Source organism: Astyanax mexicanus, chromosome 20, assembly GCF_023375975.1.
Source record: "Astyanax mexicanus isolate ESR-SI-001 chromosome 20, AstMex3_surface, whole genome shotgun sequence".
NCBI classification, from domain to species: domain Eukaryota; kingdom Metazoa; phylum Chordata; class Actinopteri; order Characiformes; family Acestrorhamphidae; genus Astyanax; species Astyanax mexicanus.
In genome coordinates, this window is record NC_064427.1 from 5,074,414 (window position 1) to 5,093,453 (window position 19,040).

The following is a 19,040-nucleotide window of genomic DNA, read 5'->3' on the forward strand; positions in this document are numbered from 1 at the left end:
TGATCCAAGCACTGGATTACTGGTTTACATATCATCAGCATCAGCAGCCGGAGTCTGAGAGGGAAGATGCCACGTTAGCGCCAGTTTGAAAAGAAGTGTGGTCTGACTTCACATGTATAAGAGGCATGTTCTAGTGATAGGTGTCAGTCTGTGAGGCTAAACGGCCTTTAGTTAAAATCAATTCTAAAGTAATTATATAGCCAGGAGCATCAGAAGCATTTATAGGGGGGTGGGGGCAGACTCGTGCAACAATTCTTATGTCAAGAAAATTGTAATATATAAATTTAATATATACATGTAAATAAAAGAATCTTTTTATTTACTTTTTTAACTTAGATTTTTTTAAGTTGTCATGGCAGATTTATATTAACAGCATATACAGTTGTGGTCAAAAGTTTACATACACTTGTAAAAAAACATAATGTTATGGCTGTCTTGAGTTTTCAATAAGTTCTACAACTCTAATTTTTCTGTGATAGAGTGATCGGAACACATACATGTTTGTCACAAAAAACAGTCATAAAATTTGGTTCTTTCATAAATTTATTATGGGTCTGCTGAAAATGTCACCAAATCTGCTGGGTCAAAAATATACATACAGCAACATTAGTATTTGGTTACATGTCCCTTGGCCATTTTCACGGCAACTAGGCGCTTTTGGTAGCCATCCACAAGCTCCTGGCAAGCTTCAGGTCGAATGTTTGACCACTCTTCTTGACAGAATTGGTGCAGTTCAGCTAAATGTGATGGTTTTCTTGCATGAACCCGTTTCTTTAGCACTGTCCACATGTTCTCAATGGGGTTTAAGTCAGGACTTTGGGAAGGCCATTCTAAAACCTTAATTCTAGCCTGGTTTAGCCATTCCTTTACCACTTTTGATGTGTGTTTTGGGTCATTGTCTTGTTGGAACACCCAACTGCGCCCAAGACCCAACCTTCGGGCTGATGGTTTTAAGTTTTCCTGCAGAATTTGGAGGTAATCCTCCTTCTTCATTATCCCATTTACTTTCTGCAAAGAACCAGTTCCACTGGCAGCAAAACATCCCCAGAGCATAATACTACCACCACCATGCTTGACAGTAGGCATGGTGTTCCTGGGATTAAAGGCCTCACCTTTTCTCCTCCAAACATATTGCTGGGTGTTGTGGCCAAACAGCTCAATTTTTGTTTCGTCTGACCAGAGAACTTTCCTCCAGAAGGTTTTATCTTTATCCATGTGATCAGCAGCAAACTTCAGCCGAGTCTTAAGGTGCCTTTTCTGGAGCAAGGGCTTCTTTCTTGCACGGCAGCCTCTCAGTCCATGGCGATGTAAAACACGCTTGACTGTGGAGACTGACACCTGTGTTCCATCAGCTTCCAAATCCTTGCAGACCTGCTTCTTGGTGATTCTTGGTTGACTCTTGACCATCCTGACCAATCTCCTCTCGGCAGCATGTGATAGCTTGCGTTTTCTTCCTGATCGTGGCAGTGACACAACTGTTCCATGCACTTTATACTTGCGTATAATTGTCTGCACAGTTGCTCTTGGGACCTGTAGCTGCTTTGAAATGGCTCCAAGTGACTTCCCTGACTTGTTCAAGTCAATAATTCGCTTTTTCAGATCCACACTGAGTTCCTTTGACTTTCCCATTGTAGCTTTTGTAGCTGAGTCTAATCACTGGGTCAAATGAGCCCTATTTAAATGGGCTCATGAGAAGTCAACAGCTGTAGTCAATCAGAATCACTTACAAGAAGTGAAGAGGCCATGACATGAAGCTAATTTGATTGACACAACTCGCTACATCACCAAAATTGACAAATTTTGTTGCTGTATGTATATTTTTGACCCAGCAGATTTGGTGACATTTTCAGCAGACCCATAATAAATTTATGAAAGAACCAAATTTTATGACTGTTTTTTGTGACAAACATGTATGTGTTCCGATCACTCTATCACAGAAAAATAAGAGTTGTAGAACTTATTGAAAACTCAAGACAGCCATAACATTATGTTTTTTTACAAGTGTATGTAAACTTTTGACCACAACTGTACCTCTAAAACTGCTGCCCCTGAATAAGGTTTTACCGTGGTTTCTGAGGGGAGCAGAGTGTACTTATCACAAAAAGTGCCGGAGTAGGGTGACCATATTTTTGGTTTTCAAAATAGAGGACACTGGGGACACAAGGAAGCCCATGGGGTGTTCAAGTAGGCCAAAGCTGTAGGACTGTGGCAGTGTGTGTGTGTGTGTGTGTGTGTGTGTGTGGTGTGCAGTGGTGTGAGGGAGTAAAATAATAGTATCAATGAATACATACACATAGGCATTCAGCAAAACCAATGCATGACCTTAACAGCACACATTTTAAAAATAAATAAATAAATAAATAATAAATAAATAAAACCCAATATGTCACTGGGCATATTTAGTATCATTAGTCTTCTGATATTCTGATATTGAACGTATTCCTAATTTTTGACATTATGCGATATCTACAAATAAAATTAGTTTTTTCTTATTTGTAGATCGTAAAAAGCAAATTCCATTCATGTCTTTAGCCAATAATTATACAGTATGTGTATTACGCGTAATTTGTCCAGTTCACTGTTTGACCACATAAAAACACACAAAATACACTTTCGTGTAGCTGCTGGGTTGAATCAGGTGTGCAGGGAAACAGACAAAATGTGCTGGACTCAGACTAACCCTTCCAGATCCTTCCAGGAATTAATGATCGATCCCTGCGCTGGAGACTTGAGATCTGGAGAATATCTGGCGATAAATGGCAAGCCCGAAAGGAGCAGCCCTCAGCTGGGCCCTCTCCTCCACCCGGGAGGCTGCGAGAGAGCTTCCGACAGGCGGGCAGGACGGGCACCAATGAGGGCATTCTGCCACGATCGCTCTCATTTACAGGCGACAAGCTGAAGGAAATCGAGGCTAATTATGACGGCGCTCAGCTGCTGAATAGCCCTTGATGAAGTTAATCACCGGCATTCCAAAAAACAGGTGTCGGAGCACTTTCACGGCCCTCCTCCGGAATGAGATATTCAGTGCCGGGGGGGGGAGTGCTGGGGGGGGAGCCGGGGGGTTTGGCAGCGTGTGCCGTCTCTGCCCCGAAACCCTCTATATGCTCTTCACCCCCTCAGAGCGAGAGCGCAGATGCCAGAGAGAGATAATGACACGTGGAACAATTACAACAATCTGCTAATAGGGCTGAATGGAGAAGATCCAGTTGCGCAGAGAGAGTGCGGTTGTCGCTGGTGAGAGCGGGGGAGCATGTCCCCATTTACTGAACAAGCTTTACAATCACAGCCAATCAGCATTCAGCTCGAGTAGGCAGAACAGAAAGCTAATAGAACCGTTCTTTAAAAATGGAATATCTCAATATCTCTGCATGCAGCAGATGTGGGTGCTTTTATTGTTAGGCTGAGGTTTTGTGGCTAAGGCTGGAATATTATACAGTAGGAATAGAGAACAGATCCTAAATCACATGGATCAGACTTACTTAATTCCACTGTTCTTTAAAAGCCAGTAAAGTGATCTCTAAGTGTAGGTGTGAACTTTCACTCTAAAAAAGAATAAAAGGGGTAGCTCTATGACTTCACCGTGACAACTTTAAAAAAATATATGTTATTAAACGAGTAGTAATCTCTCTGTAAAGACCATTACATACTAAGATTTGGTATTTTTGCACACATTTGTCCATATCAAACTATTTGGACCATCCAGTTAATTTTGTTCAAAATTCTGCTGGAAAATGAAATCTGCAGCTCCTGTAAAAATCTCCTGGCAAAAGCTTGATATACTGTAACACATCATGACATGACATGTCTCTCCAAACCATCACTGATTGGTGGAAACGTCACACTAGACCTCGAGCAGTTTGGACTGTGTGTCTCTCCACTCTTCCTCCAGACTCTGCTCCCTAGATTTCTTGAAATGAAATGTAAAATTTACTGATGATCAGTGATGATTTGGAGAGATGTCATCCGCTGGTGTTGATCCACTGTGTTTTATTATCAAGTCTAAAGTCAGTGCAGTTTTGTTTTCTCTAAAATAAATCTTACAGCACTTCATGCTTCCCCTCTGCTGACAACTGACATACTTTTATAAGGATGCGGATTTCATTTTTCAGCAGGACTTTTCAGGCACATTTCCAACTCTGCCAAAAGTACCTTATATTATATAGGGTCTTATATAGTATAAACATTTCCTGAGACACTGATTTTCGGGGTTTTCATTAACTGTAAGCCATAATAATAATCATCAACGATAAAAGAAATAAACACACTTAAAAAAGATCACTCTGTGTGTAATACTGTACATCTATATAATATACGAGTTTTACATTTTGAACAGAATTAATATAATAAATTAAATAAACTGCACATGTGGCAGGTTGGTAGAAATCGCAGTCAGGTAGCTTTAAGCAGATATAGTTGCCTCATTAATCTGACAGGCTGCTTTTTCTGCCTGTTCTTTTCTTTAGCATCATTGATTTCTGTCCAATGACTGACAGGCTGTACTGATCAGTCTCATAAGAGTAGAATATATATATATTCACTCTCCAGCAAACGCTCACGTCTGACAAACGTTTGAGAAGCGGCGCGTCTGGCAACCTGAGCTCAGTGCCTGTAATTCTGAGTTGTCAAGTTTGTAAATGTACGAAAGTGCAGTAAATAATGCATGGGATGTAGTGGAGGACGCACTTTCCCTATTACTGTCCACATTTCTGCTAAATTAAATACATCTTCAGTACAATAATAAAGAAATTCACCACTTATACAGAAATCTGATGGACTGTAGTTCTGTATCTGTTTCTCTGCATAGTTTATTATCTTCTTTTCACCCTGTTCTGTTCACACAGCGTTTAAAAACTCAAGCAGCACTGCTGCAGAATCTGATCCACTCTCTGTACCAGGACAACACACACACTAACACCTCATACACCACCACCACCATGCTAATCAGTGCTAATCTGACCCACCACCCGAATAATAATAACAATAACAATAATAGCTGCTATGTGGTTTCTACTCCCTGTAATTCTAGAACTTCAATGTGTTTCTCTAGGCTATTATTTGTGGTATATATGGATATACAGCTCTGGAAAAAAATAAAGAAACCACTTCAGTTTCTGAAAAAGTTTCTCTGATTTTGTTATTTAAAGGTTTATGTTTGCGTAAAATGAACATTGTTGTTTTATTCTCTAAACTACAAACAACATTTCTCCCAAATTCCAAATAAAAATATTGTCATTTAGAGCATTTATTTGCAGAAAATGAGAATTGGCTAAAATAACAAAAACAAAAAAAAAGATGCAGAGCTTTTAGACCTCACATATTAGTTTTAAGAGTTCAGAAAAATCAACAATTGGTGGAATAAGCCTGGTTTTAATCACAGTTTTTATTCATCTTGCCATGCTCTCCTCCACCAGTCTTACACACTGCTTTTGGATAACTTTATGCCTTTACTCCTGGTGCAAAAATTCAAGCAGTTAATCTTTGGACAAAGAAACTCATTTTGAAGTGGTCTCTTACTGTTTTTCCAGAACTGTATAGGCACACAGTAAAAAATAATAAAAGATTAAGATGTGAAAGGCCAGTGAAAATGCTACAAATGCCAATAAATACAGTCAACTTACAGTAGCTTAAACTTACAGTTTACTTTAGCCTGTTGCCGTTGGTAACTGGAGAGTGATTGACGTATTAGAGTAAAAAAAAAAAAGCAACACTCAAACAAAACAAAATGTATTTTAATTATTTCTCTCTTGATGCTGTTTCTCCAGAAAAACAGGGTGACCTCACTGAGTAAAACTCGTATCTTTCCCATTGGATCCTGGCATCGCCAATTTGCATATTGGGTGTATTTTCCTTCTAGTCAGTTACCATCTGTTATTGCCTTGGATCTACACCTACGTTCCACACTGTTCTTCACTGCCTGAGTTCGGAGATGTTGGCTGGAAGACTGAGGAACCACTTTGACGGCTGCTGAATTCTGGTTCTACACTGAATCCGGTTCTACACTGACTTCTCCACTTACACTACTACATCTTGATTTACGAGAATATTACACATCTATATATTAAACGATTGTAACAGATTTGGGGTCTTGAAGGTTCCTCGTGTTAATGCAGGCACAGACTTAAACTAAGGCTTCCCACCCACTTATTTTCTCATACCGCACAATTGGAAAAAGCTCTTAGTACTAAAAATATAGTATGCAGTGCTTTACAAAATCAGTAGTATTGAAAAGATCTAAAATCAGTAGTTCTGAATTAGTAGTTTTCAGCAGTGCTGAACAATCTTTAGCTTTAAAAAATTCATAGCCAACCAAAACAGTTGTACTGAAAACACCAGAAGAAATATAATAGTATTGGAAAATTGTAAGTTGTTCTGAAAGTCAGCAAAAGTACTGAAGAATCATCAGCAGTGCTAAAAAATCAGTAGAGTTAAACTGAAATGAGCACTTAAAATGACAATTAAATAGTATGCATTTTTTAATTATTAAAAAGCTTTAGTTTCCCACTTTAAACACGGACCCACTTCAACAGTATTTGTCCTAACTGTTACGAGTACAGATAGAAAGATTGGAACACAGCCCTTCAGTCAGTAAGTGAATAAATGAATGAGAGAGTGAATGAGTGAGTTAGTGAGTGAGTGAGTACACAAGTAAGTAAGTTAGTGAATAAATGAGTGAGTAATCAAGTGACTTAGTAAATAAATAAGTGAGTGAATAAACATGTGTGAGTTAGTGAGTGAGTAAGTGAGGGAATGAGTGAATAAGTGAGTGTGTAAATGAATGATTGAGTGATAGAGTAAGTAAACAAGTAAATGAGTGAACAAGTGAGTGTGTGGATAAGTGAGTGTGTGAATGAACGAGTGAGTGAGTAAATAAGTGAGAGTGATTGAGTGAGTAAGTGTATAAATAAATAAGTGAATAAGTGAGTGTGTGAATGAGTAGATAAGTGAGTGAGCAACTAAAGTGCGTGAACAAGTGGGTGAGTAAGTGATTAAGTGAATAAGTGAGTGAGCGAGTGAATAAGTGAGTGAGTAAAAAAGTGAGTGAAAGAAAAAGTGTGCGAGTAAGTGAATAAGTGTGTGAGTAAGTGAATAAGTGCGTGAGTGAGTGAATAGGTGAGTGAGTTAATTAGGGAGTGAGTGAAAAAGTGAGTGAGTGACTGACTGACTAAATAAGTGAGCGAGTGAATAAGTGAGTGAAAGAAAAAGTAAGTGTGTAAGTGAATGAGTGAGTTAATAAGTGAGTGAATTAATAAATGAGCGAGTGAGTGAATGAATAAGTGATTGAGTGAGAGAGAGAGAGAGAGAGATTGAGTCTTCTTTGTATGAGTCTGTTCACCTCGGAGCCCGGCTGTGTCCCTGACCGCACGCGTTAATCTTCTGCAGCTCACAGGATTAAAGTCTCAGTGGTTACTCGGACTCACAGCACACGAGAACGCAAAACACACACAAACACACACACACACACACACACACACACACTCACTGCTCCTTATGGTGGGGAAGTGCTGGGTTGTAAACGCTCGTGCTATAGAGCTGCTGCTCAGTGCAACTGTTCTGTTTTATGATGCATAAAAGTAATGAGATTTTCCATCTCTGCGGGATCTCACGCGGATAAATAATAGGGATAAATAAAGGAAATTAAATAACTTTTAGCAGAGAGAGCTTTGGAGAGAGGAGAAGCACGAGGCACGCTACAAGTTGTCTGGTGAGAGGATGTGGTTATAATAATATGGCTTTTGTTTATACTGCAGAGATCCTTACAGCACTACAGTACTGTCCTTCACTTTAAATCCTAAATTCCTAAGTGACACATATACTAAACATCCAGAGAGCATCTCAGGACAGTGATATATAAAATATATAAAAGTAGCCCATTTAACAGTAATTGTCTTCTAAAAGTCTGTTTTAACATACATAACAATTCAAATGCTCAAATAAAGGTCATATGTAGCATACTGTATAACCAGCTGTTAAAAGTATAACGTTGCTCACCTATGAAAAAAAAAAACAAGTGTCTCTATTTTTGTAGATTTTTAGTTTACGACAAAATTTGAACACAAAAACAGTCCTTTACACACTGTGCCAGAGTCTCTTGATAAATGGACCAATAGAGATTATTTAAAATTCCCTAAAAAAAAAATTTACATTGACTTCCATTGACAGTTAAGAAGGTTTTATCTCTCTCCTGTAAAGTTGCCATGTTTTGTTATTGGACAGCGACAATAAGATCTATGGAGAACATTGCTCAATTTGCAGAGGAACTGTAGAGGAACCCGAAAAGGTGCTTTGAGGAGCCTCCAAGAAAGCTTAAGAAACTTGATACCTTTTTTTAAGGTACCTCAAAGCAACCTAATGGGTTCCATCACAGTTTTTAAAAGAACACAATAAATCAAATAACTTATAACATTAACAGTGTGTTTCCATTCTGTAATATTGTATATTTTAACAATAAAATGCCATTAAAAGGCATCATATTTAATACCTGTTGTAGCCTCCTATGTGTAAAGAAAGTGATGCATTCTGTAATGAACTTCTTATAGACATATATCCAGTTTATCTACGCTAGTTTTGCTTCACGAGCTCTTCATGCTAAACCCTGCATATTTGGTTTGCACTGACTAAGTTTGTCACTTTTAGGTTGAACTCTCGATCTCGATCTTCTCACACTGCTGAACATGCATGGAGTCTCCAACAGCTACAACACGCAGAACTTGCATGCTTTGCACGCTTGTGCACGCTGTCACGCGCTCTCTGAGCCCACCGCGACCCAAAGCGAGCGAGCACGAGGCGTCTCGAGCACAAAAGTTACAAAACACACTGTATTCTTCACAGCTAGCACCTAATTCAGTCATCTCCTCGCGTCAGAAGCACATCAGCACTCGACACTCCCGTTACACGACCGTTAAACGCGTTACACCCAGTACAGCCCCGTCACTCCACGTTACAGCAGGTTTAGTAGCGCGTGCAGACTTGCGTCCTCTTACCTTGTCCCCGCGCGCTGCTCAGCAAAGCCGCGAGAACACTCAGCAGCAGCAGCAGTCCGTGCAGCAGCTCGCCGGCTCGCGCACACATGGCTGCTGAAGTCGATCCTCCGTCTCGCGCTGTAAAAAAAAAACCCTCCCGCGCGCTGAAGAACTGTCCGGCTCAGTCTCGCGCTGTCACAGTCCGCGAAAAGCGCTCCCTCCGCGCGCCGGGAGCCCCGTGCAGGTCTGTGTAAACGTCGAGCTGAGCGAGCGCGAGCTGTGCGCGAGTAGAGCGCGAGCTGACAGCAGCGCTGAGCGGGGCGGCGCGCGCAGTAAGCGGATTTGCTCCTCAGCGCTGAAGACAAACGTGGGCGCGCGGATTCAGCACCGCGGACAGCTCCTAGCGTCAGCACAGGGAACAACTACACACACACACTTTGCACACATACACACACTATACACACACACAAAACACACACACACACTGAGTAAAATGAACATTGTTGTTTTATTCTATAAACTACAAACAACATTTCTCCCAAATTCCAAATAATATAATACAGCATTTATTATATAACAAAAAAGATATTATAAATAACAAAAAAGATGCAGAGCTTTCAGATTTTAAAAGAAAACAAGTTCATATTCATGTTCAAGTTTTAAGAGATCGGAAATAAATATTTGGTGGAATAACCCTGGTTTTTAATCACAATTTTCATGCATATTGGCATCATGTTCTCCTCCACCAGCCATACACACTGCTTTTGGATAACTTTACGCTGCTTTACTCCTGGTGCAAAAAATCAAGCAGTTCAGTTTGGTTTGATGGCTTGTGATCATCCATCTTCCTTTTGATTATATTTCAGAAGTTTTCAATTTGGTAAAATCAAGGGAAAACAATCATTAAGTGGTCTCTTATTTTTTCCAGAGCTATATATATGAGTGCAGTGCCCCCTCCACCTCCACCCGAACAGCAGGCTGTACAATCATGAGAACTGAGAAGTGCTAATAGAAAAAGTAGTATTTAAAACAGTATTAGGAGTACATCAAATCAGTACATAAAAGTGCTTAAGTAAGTCAGTAGTTGGAAAAGTAGTGTTTAAAATAAGTAGTAGAAATAAGCTTTACATAAAATATACAGTACTAATAAATATCAGTATTATTGAAAACAGCATCCTAAAAAGCAGTGATTAAAAACAAAAGGCTGATAAAATACTAAAGCTTTGCTAATAAAATCAGAATAAAAAACGTAGAAAATAATCAACAGTGCTGGAAAAGTCCTCCTCATAGAGTTAAAGTAATGCAAACTAAATGCTAACTGTAGTAAAACCATTTATAAAGTGCTGGCAATTTTGCTACTGTCCACAAAGCAGGTATTTATTGAGCGTTACTTTATTAAATTAGACATTAAACAGGTCGCTGTTCTTCAGTGTGCAGATCATCTACCAGTCACACGTTAATGAGAACCTGGAGCTTAGAACCGGAAACTGCTTTAAACAGCACAAGAACTGCAACACTAAAACTAACACATATACACAACACAATACACACACACTTATGCATACACACACTTAAACACACACTTCTACGCACACAGTGCAACTTTATGGGGCCATATAAGCCTTCTGGTCCATTACTCCCCATTCCGTTTGACGATTAAGCATGATTAGACTCTCCAAACATAACCTGTTAACGATGATCATCGCTGTTCAGTCTTGGTGTTGTTAATGGAAAATCTGCCCCGATAATGAAAATCACCACCATGAAATGGAATGACCAGTGTCTGAAAGCAGCCTAATGAAGTTATTATCAGCTCCAGAGCTGTGAGATCATTTTGGCGGCTGTATTGTTTTAAAAGACAGCTGGAACTTCATTCGTTCGACAGTTATGGTGCTTAAATTTTCTGCAAGGATTGGCCAAAGAAAAGTTGAAGCTTGTATTATAATAAAGCAGTACGTCTTAGGTTGTGTTCAGACTGCCAGGCCAAATATGAGTTTTGGCACTTTATATACATTACATTACATTTAGCGACTTACAGGAGTTAGACAATGAAACTGAAACACCTGGTTTTAGATCACAATAATTTATTGTGGTGACGGACAGTTCTGGTAGAAACAGGAGAGTTGAGGTGAACATTGAATTCTGCCGTGATTTGATCAGCCGTGGTTTTATGTTTTTTGGATACAATCCGGGTTAGCACCCGAACATCCCTTTCAGACAGCTTCCTCTTACAGCATCCACAGTTAATCCTGTTGGATGTTGTTGGTCCTTCTTGGTGGTATGCTGACATTGGATTGACCCTGGATACCGTGGCTCTTGATACATCACAAAAATTTGCTGTCTCGGTCAACAATTTGTCCTCTTTTGAACTCTGGTATGTCACCCATAATGTTGTGGGTATTGTAATATTTAGAGCAGAACTGTGCTCTCACCCTGCTAATTGAACCTTCACACTCTGCTCTTACTGGTGCAATATGCAATTAATGAAGATTGGCCACCAGGCTGCTCCAATTTAGCAATGAAACCTCCCACACTAAAATGACAGGTGTTTCAGTGTCCTTTTCTTTTCAGTTTCCTATATATATATACACAGGGGTTGGAAAATGAAACTGAAACACCTATATTTATATATATATATATGTTCTTAAATTCCTTTAGGCATTTACTTCTTTGTTATTTGTGCATCATGTGGTTTTGCATGGTCTTGTTGAAAGAGCCTGAATGCAGCCTTATAAAGTTATTAAAGTCATTTTGTCAGGTATATTGATTTTAAGGACAGCTGGAATTATGTTGGACAGTTAGTGTCCTTACATTCACACCAAAGAGTCTAAAGAAAGCCACAGAAGGAGAAATAGAACATTTCGACTTTACAAAGAGGGTCTTTGTGAAACAAAATGACTTTATTCTGTCACGCCGTCTACGTGAGAACTCCATTTGCTAATGGGCTCAGAGCAGCTCCCACTGAGTCAGTGTGTTACGCAGGTATGGAGTGATTCAGGAAGGCTGAATAGCAAGACATTGAAAAATATGTACTTTTTAAAGGAAAGAGCAGACGATAAAAGCACTTTATTTAACGGCTGTCTAAAGAGAGGTGTCATAAGACATGAAAAAGCCTTAATTAACACTTAATACATAAATTGTTTGAATGTGTTGAAATGAACAGCTAGTAGAGATGCAGTTTAGTATAATGGATTATAAGATAAGATCTATTACTTTGAGATGATGCTTTATAATCATGTTATAGATGGAACATAGCTTACATAAGGATGTGTAGATCAACCTAATATTACATTAATTGTGTATGTTAAAAAAAAATAATAATCATTTTTTAATTTGTTACAATGTATAGATTTCAAATACATTTGGCATTTATTACAACTGTAAACTGTACATATCCCTATATACCTGTCATATTTTACAGAAACATATAGTGAAAAGTGAAATAGTCATGGAATAGCAGTATGTAAATATATCATGAAGTGTTGCTTCAAGAGATGGCTTGGGAAAGCCCATATCTGTATAAGTTGTGAGGTGTTAAACCTCACTGATCACTGATTGGTGGAAACTTCACACTAGACCTCGAGCAGTTTGGACTGTGTGTCTCTCCACTCTTCCTCCAGACTCTGCTCCCTTAATTTACTTTAAATTAAATGTAAAATTTACTGATGATCAGTGATGGTTTGGAGAGACATGTCTGTCATCTGCTGGTGTTGATCCACCGTGTTTTATTATCAAGTCTAAAGTCAACACTTCATGCTTCCCTCTGCTGACAACTTTTATTAAGAGGCGGATTTCATTTTCCAGCAGGATTTGGCACACTGCCCACACTGCCAAAATTATCAATTGGTCTTGTAATATAATATTCATTTTTTTTTCAATCTAAGACACTGATGTTTGGAATTTAATTGGCTGTAAGCCCTAATTATCAACAATAAAAGAAATAAATGCTTAAAATAGATCACTCTCTGTGTCTATACATTATATATTATATAGTTTCACATTTAAAAAAAAAACTTTTTGAGATTTTTTTTTAAAGATGCACCTGTATGTGTATAATATGTATGTGCATGTATTTCTAATCCTATACGATACAGGATCTGTGCATATTTCAGCATAGTATAGGTAGCAGGTAGCATTAAAATAAAGCGCGCTTTCTTGTTACCAGAGCCGAGATGTGAGCCAACCCCCATGCCCTTCTTTAGCTGCCAAGCCTATTTGTCTCAATAAGCTCGCGTCATGGCCTCATCGAGCTCTATTAAATCAGCCTATCTCTCTCTCTCTTCTCTCTCTCTCTCCCAATACATTTCCATTCGCAACGCTGGATGGATTGCTCGATGCTTCCTGATGAAGTCATTCTGGCTGCACACACCATCTGGCAGAACAAGGGAATTGAATACTATTACTCCAAACCAAAAACACCATCAATTTGCACCTCAGCTCGTCGGGCGCCGCTGATGGACTCGCGGCGCATTAGCCGTGTTTGTGGACTTCTGTGTGCTTTTTGATTGACTCCTCAATTACGTTGTGTTTTTGCATGGCGTCAGGCGGGTGTATTAATAGAACCGTCACTGTGGGCGTAATGGCATGGCTATTCATAACATGCGGCGCCTATACGCCTGGAATAAACCAAGAGCGCCGACCAGATAAGGCCGTTCGCAGCAGCACGGCACATGCCATCAAACTGCCCATGTTCCGCCCACTATTAAGAGATTGGACAAGTGTTACAGACAGTTGGAATAACTCTCAGTCATTCTATTGGTTGTCATTGGCTGTATTTGAGATTGGAGGATGGATTGTTCATTGCTACCATTGTTTTGTTGCAACTGTTGATTAGCGACTTTGGCTGAAATCCAATTCAAATGAGTCTAATGAGAAATTGTAGCACATAACTCCATTATTGCATTATTTCACCAAGCATGAATCAGAGATATCTTCAATGTTTTGTCTTGTCAACTGTCTTGTGTCTCATGTCTGTTGTCTTGAAGGCAGCATACTTTGTGTGTACTTTTCTGCAGAAGTGAACTGACACATCCCCATTTCACAGCACCCCCTGGCTTTTGGACTTAGACTGGCTGAGAACAGTCTGGATGGTCCTTTTCCTCTTTGGTCTGGAGCGCTACAAAGCTTCCATTTCATCTAAGTGCGTTTTACACCTGTAGTTTGTTTCTTTGGTCCAAATCAGTTAAGTTTGAGTTGGCCAATCTTCATTAATTGCACATTGCACCACTAAGAGCAGAGTGTGAACAGTGTGCACAGGTTTTCTCAAAATATAGCAATACACACAGCATTATGGGTGACATACCAGAGTTCAAAAGAGGACAAATTGTTGGTGCACGTCTTTCTGGAGCATCTGTGACCAAGACAGCAAGTCTTTGTGATGTATCAAGAACCACGGTATCCAGGGTAATGTCAGCATACCACCAAGATCCAAGACCAACCACATCCAACAGGATTAACTGTGGATGCTGTAAGAGGAAGCTGTCTGAAAGGGATGTTCGGGTGCTAACCCGGATTGTATCCAAAAACATAAAACCACGGCTGATCAAATCACGGCAGAATTCAATGTGCACCTCAACTCTCCTGTTTCCACCAGAACTGTCCGTCACCACAATCAATTATTGTGCTCTAAAACCAGGTGTTTCAGTTTCATTGTCCAACCCCTGTAGTATTAACAACCTAAATGGTGGCAAGAAAACCTATGAAACTGCATTACACCACCCCTTCCATTAGCCTGGACTGTTCAAATCTTGAGTCTTGGTGACCCTGGGTACACAGCAGCCTCAGCCTTCTGTTCTCGGCTGACAGAACTGGAAACGGATATTTTAGCCCATTCATCTCAAGGTTGTTGGAACTTTTCTGTCAGTTCCTATTTAATCTGTCCATTCTTTGATGACCTCTTTCTTCAGTAAAGTTTTTCAGATTGCAGAACCTCTAGGTTAAAGTGCTACCCAAGGCTGAACAAGCTCCACACTACCAAACTTTGACAAAAAAGAAAAGGAATGCCTTAGAGTCCAAACTTTCTTTGTCTGCAACAAATTAAGACATGTTTCTTTCAAACCAATAATCTTCTCTTCTATTGGAAACAGAGAATTCATTCCATCATTGCTCTCCTTTAACCTAGACGAGCAGAATCCACATAAAGCACATTCACTGGAGAGTTTCACTTGTATTGAGTTCACGACAAGAATGACCTCCATATACTGCCAAACACCTGCTCCCCACCTGACCAGCCCCCTGGAGTTGCGATGCTCTAAATTTAAACTCATCATTGAATCTCCAAAAAACAGAAAAGATCTCAAACCCAGTTCCATTACCGATAAAACAGATTTCCATTATGGTTTACCATATGTGAATTCTGGCCTGGGCACACTTTTCCATGTGCCTCCATATGGACCCCACTGTGTGCATGTCATCTGTTACCCTTTAGAAATTAGAAATACATGTAAAACATGAATATTTGCCATTTAAATCAAACTGTGCATAAAGCCATATTGTATATAAAGCCAATGTATGCTTCTGTTTATGCATTAATCAATGCAGTATCTCTGCAGTAGCACAAGTGACCTGCACCACTATAAGTGTACATCTCTGGAAAAAATTAAAAGAGCACTTCAGTTTCTGAATCAGTTTCTCTGATTTTGCTATTTATAGGTATATGTTTAAGTAAAATAACAATTGCTGTTTTATTACTACTACTATTAACGACTGACAACATTTATAGCAAATTCCAAGTTGTAGGAGATCAGAAATCAATATTTGATGGAATAACCCTGGTTTTTAATCACAGTTTTCATGCATCTTGGCATCATGTTCTCCTCCACCAGTCTTACTCACTGCTTTTGGATAACTTTATGCTGCTTTACTCCTGGTGCAAAAATAAACACAATTCAGTTTGGTTGGATGGCTTGTGATCATCCATCTTCCTCTTGATTATATTCCAGAAGGGCTAAAATCAAAGAAACTCATAATTTTTAAGTGGTCTAATTTTTTTCTAGAGCTGTATATACTTGTGCATTTGTGCATCTGCATTAGCTCTACAATGGAGGTTGACTTCATTGTTAAACTACAAATTATGGCAAGGTAAAGACTAGCTGATACATCAGCTCACAGACGCAGCCTTGTGCTGATGGACATCACCCTTTGGAGTGATGTGGGGAGATAGCGCCATCTACTTTACCAAACCAGAGAGAGCAAGGCCAATTGTTCTCTCTCAGGGCTCCAGTAGCCGATGGCAAGCTACATGAACAGGATTCGAACCGGCGATCTCCTGATCATAGTGGCAGCGTTTAGACCGCTGGACCACTTGGAGCTCCCAATTAAAGGGAAACTTAATGTGAAGCATTGCTCTGTTGTGCATGCATACCCCTAACACAGCATGCACCGTTCAGATGTTGGATTTGGTCAGAAGAATAGATTTGGGTCAACATAGTCTTTTTAAATGCTTCATTTTATAATGAATATTAAATATTGAGTCACTCAGGCAGATAATGACAGACAGGCAGGGCTGCAAAGTCATGAAAAGTGCAAAGTGACACCGAAACGAGGACATTTATATGCTGCAGTCCCACCAGCTTGAAAAACAGAACAGGTGTGTGGACAGGTGTCAGTGTTCGGGGGAGGTGGAGCTCCTAGGTGTGTGTTGAGAGGACACACTCACGATGCTCATGTTTGATGGATGAGCATTAGCAGAGGGTAGCTGGCAGTAATTAGTCGGACTGGTGCCATGCAGTAATTTTATTATGCTGTAACAGGTCGTACACTATGGGTATACACTACGTACATTGCAATATACAATATCAGTAATCAGTAGTCAGTAAATTTCTGTCTATTTTGTGTTGCTATTTTGGCATCTTAAAACACAGGTGCTCCACTGACTGAAATGAACCTAGACAACAGTCTAGCCCAGAGAGAGGACGATTGGCTTTGCTCTCTCTGTGTGGGTACAGTAGATGGCACTCTTTCCTCTCATCACTTCTAGGGTGATGTTGATCAGCACAAGGCTGCGTCTGTAAGCTGATGTATCAGAACCGAGTCGCTGCGCTTTCCTCCGAGTGCGCTGTGATTCTACTCGGCAATGCTGTATCAGCTGCAGTTTGAAAAGAGGTGGAGTCTGGCTTCACATGTATCAGAGGAGGCATGTACTAGTCTTGACACTCCTGGTGTGTTGGGGCATTACTAGTGATTGTGGGAGTCCTAATGAGTGGGTTGGGTAATTGGCCTTGTAAACTGGGGAGAAAATGGAATAAAAATTAGAAATAAAATTATATTTAAAAGAAACAATGAACAATAAACAGAATAAAGAATAAAATATCATTGCTGTGCCCTTAAATGAGCTGCTGGCGTATCTTCACAGGTCAGTATCCTCTGCTGAGACGCACAAAAGCGCCGCACTGTTAAAATACGAATGTGCCAAAGTCAGAGCTCACCTGGCTCTTAAAGGGAATGGCAATTTGGTATGGAATGGTATTTTTTTGTGCTCTCATGATACCAAAGACACAAGGACACGCCCTCAATAAAGCTGAGTAATGCACAGTTGACGTCTCATCTACATTTTCACTAAAATAGGGCCTTTAAACTTTAACTTTTTATTTAGTCGTGTTCAATTAAATGTCAGATTTGCGTAAAATAAAATCGTGTGTGTAAAAAAAATCCCAGGGTTTTCTGGTAGATATGCATGAATGTAAGTGAGCTGTAATGATTGAAAAATAGCACTTTAAATAGCAGAAATTGTATTTTACTATTCAAGGCTATGTACAGATACTAATTTCATAATGTTATATCACATTGTAGACCATATTCTCATGTTCCAGACACATTATCAAAATTTTAAGTTGCAGATTATAAATGCTGAACACAAATCCTCACATCAGTGTTTACTGTAACTCAACCAAGAGTCCTTGTAACCTCAGAACTCTACTTCCCATTTCCTCTCTCCTCGCTCCCCTCCATCTGTCCTTCCCCTCGTCCAGACAGAAGCATCCCACAGTCCCGCTGACCTTGGCTGCCCGTGGCTGTCAGGCCGTCCTCTGCTGTCGACCGGCTCGTCCCGTAGCTTTGGGCCGGAGCAGCCGGCTGTGAGCCGCGGTCTTTATCTCAACACTCAGGACCGAGTCCGAGACAGCAGCCCCCCGACCCTGACAGCTGTCAACGGTCCCTCACCCACACCAGCCCCTGCCAGCCGGCCCTGCCTGCCCTGCCTGCCTGAGGAGATGCTGGCATGCTTTCTGGATCCTTCTTTCAGGTGGAAACATGCAGACAGTACTGACGAACAGGAGCTAATTATGATGGAAGTTAGCAGTGCAGAATGGAGGTTTGATGGGCTGTTGATGAACACAGTTAAGCACATGTAAATGTCCCCTAAATGATAGCGCTGAACATCAAACATCAAGTAGCATTCAGTAATGAAACGAAGGCTCTAAGTGCCAGTGCTGAGGTGGCGTCTGGTTTTTTTTTTCTTCTGCTAAGCATGTGTATAAATGTGTTTTAACACTGCTTATTTGACTGGACCTAATAAATGATAAAAATTGTAAAAGAGAGAACTAAACCTGTCAATGTTAAAGTGTCAGAATCAGCAATGTTTTATTATTTTTTAAAATGCAAATTAATCTCCATCTGACTGAGCTATAAAATATACTTATTTGGCCCCACTTTATAATAAGTGTCCTTAACTACTATGTAGTTACACAGTAACAATCATGTAACTACAGTGTAACTACTAATGAAGTGCACATTGTTACAAGTGGGACCACTTATTTTTTTATTTGAGCTAAAATGTTGATAAGGTGCAGTTTAATCTGATATATTAGCCAGATAATATACCTGCACTGCTATAAACAAACGCTGTTTCTGCTGCTCCATGCTGTTTACACACTAAAAGAACGGTCTGTGCAGCGTGCACTGCTCACAGCCACGTGACTCCATGCATTCTTTATTTATTCCAGCGCCCAACATCGACTTTATCTCACCTCAAACACAGTGAAGAAACACTGCAGCAACCATATGAGAAGTATAAACTAATAAACCACTCTGACACCCTATTGGTTCACACATGATCCATCCATGGCAGAGACTCAAGAGAAG

The 19,040-nt window shown here is 39.9% G+C and overlaps 1 protein-coding gene across 5 annotated transcripts in view; it reads right to left on the reverse strand.

Moving 5' to 3' along the window:
- The window catches only part of sez6a (seizure related 6 homolog a), a 199,334-nt gene extending 190,011 nt beyond the window's left edge, over positions 1-9,323 (reverse strand). For all 5 annotated transcript variants that reach the window (XR_007427450.1, XM_049468800.1, XM_049468799.1 and 2 more), the window contains exon 1: positions 8,982-9,323. Coding sequence is in view for 4 of the 5 variants with exons in the window: in XM_049468800.1 (XP_049324757.1) it covers positions 8,982-9,069 (88 nt within the window). In the remaining variant the exon portion in view is untranslated. The remainder of the gene's footprint in view (positions 1-8,981) is intronic.
- Positions 9,324-19,040: the final 9,717 nt, after the last annotated feature.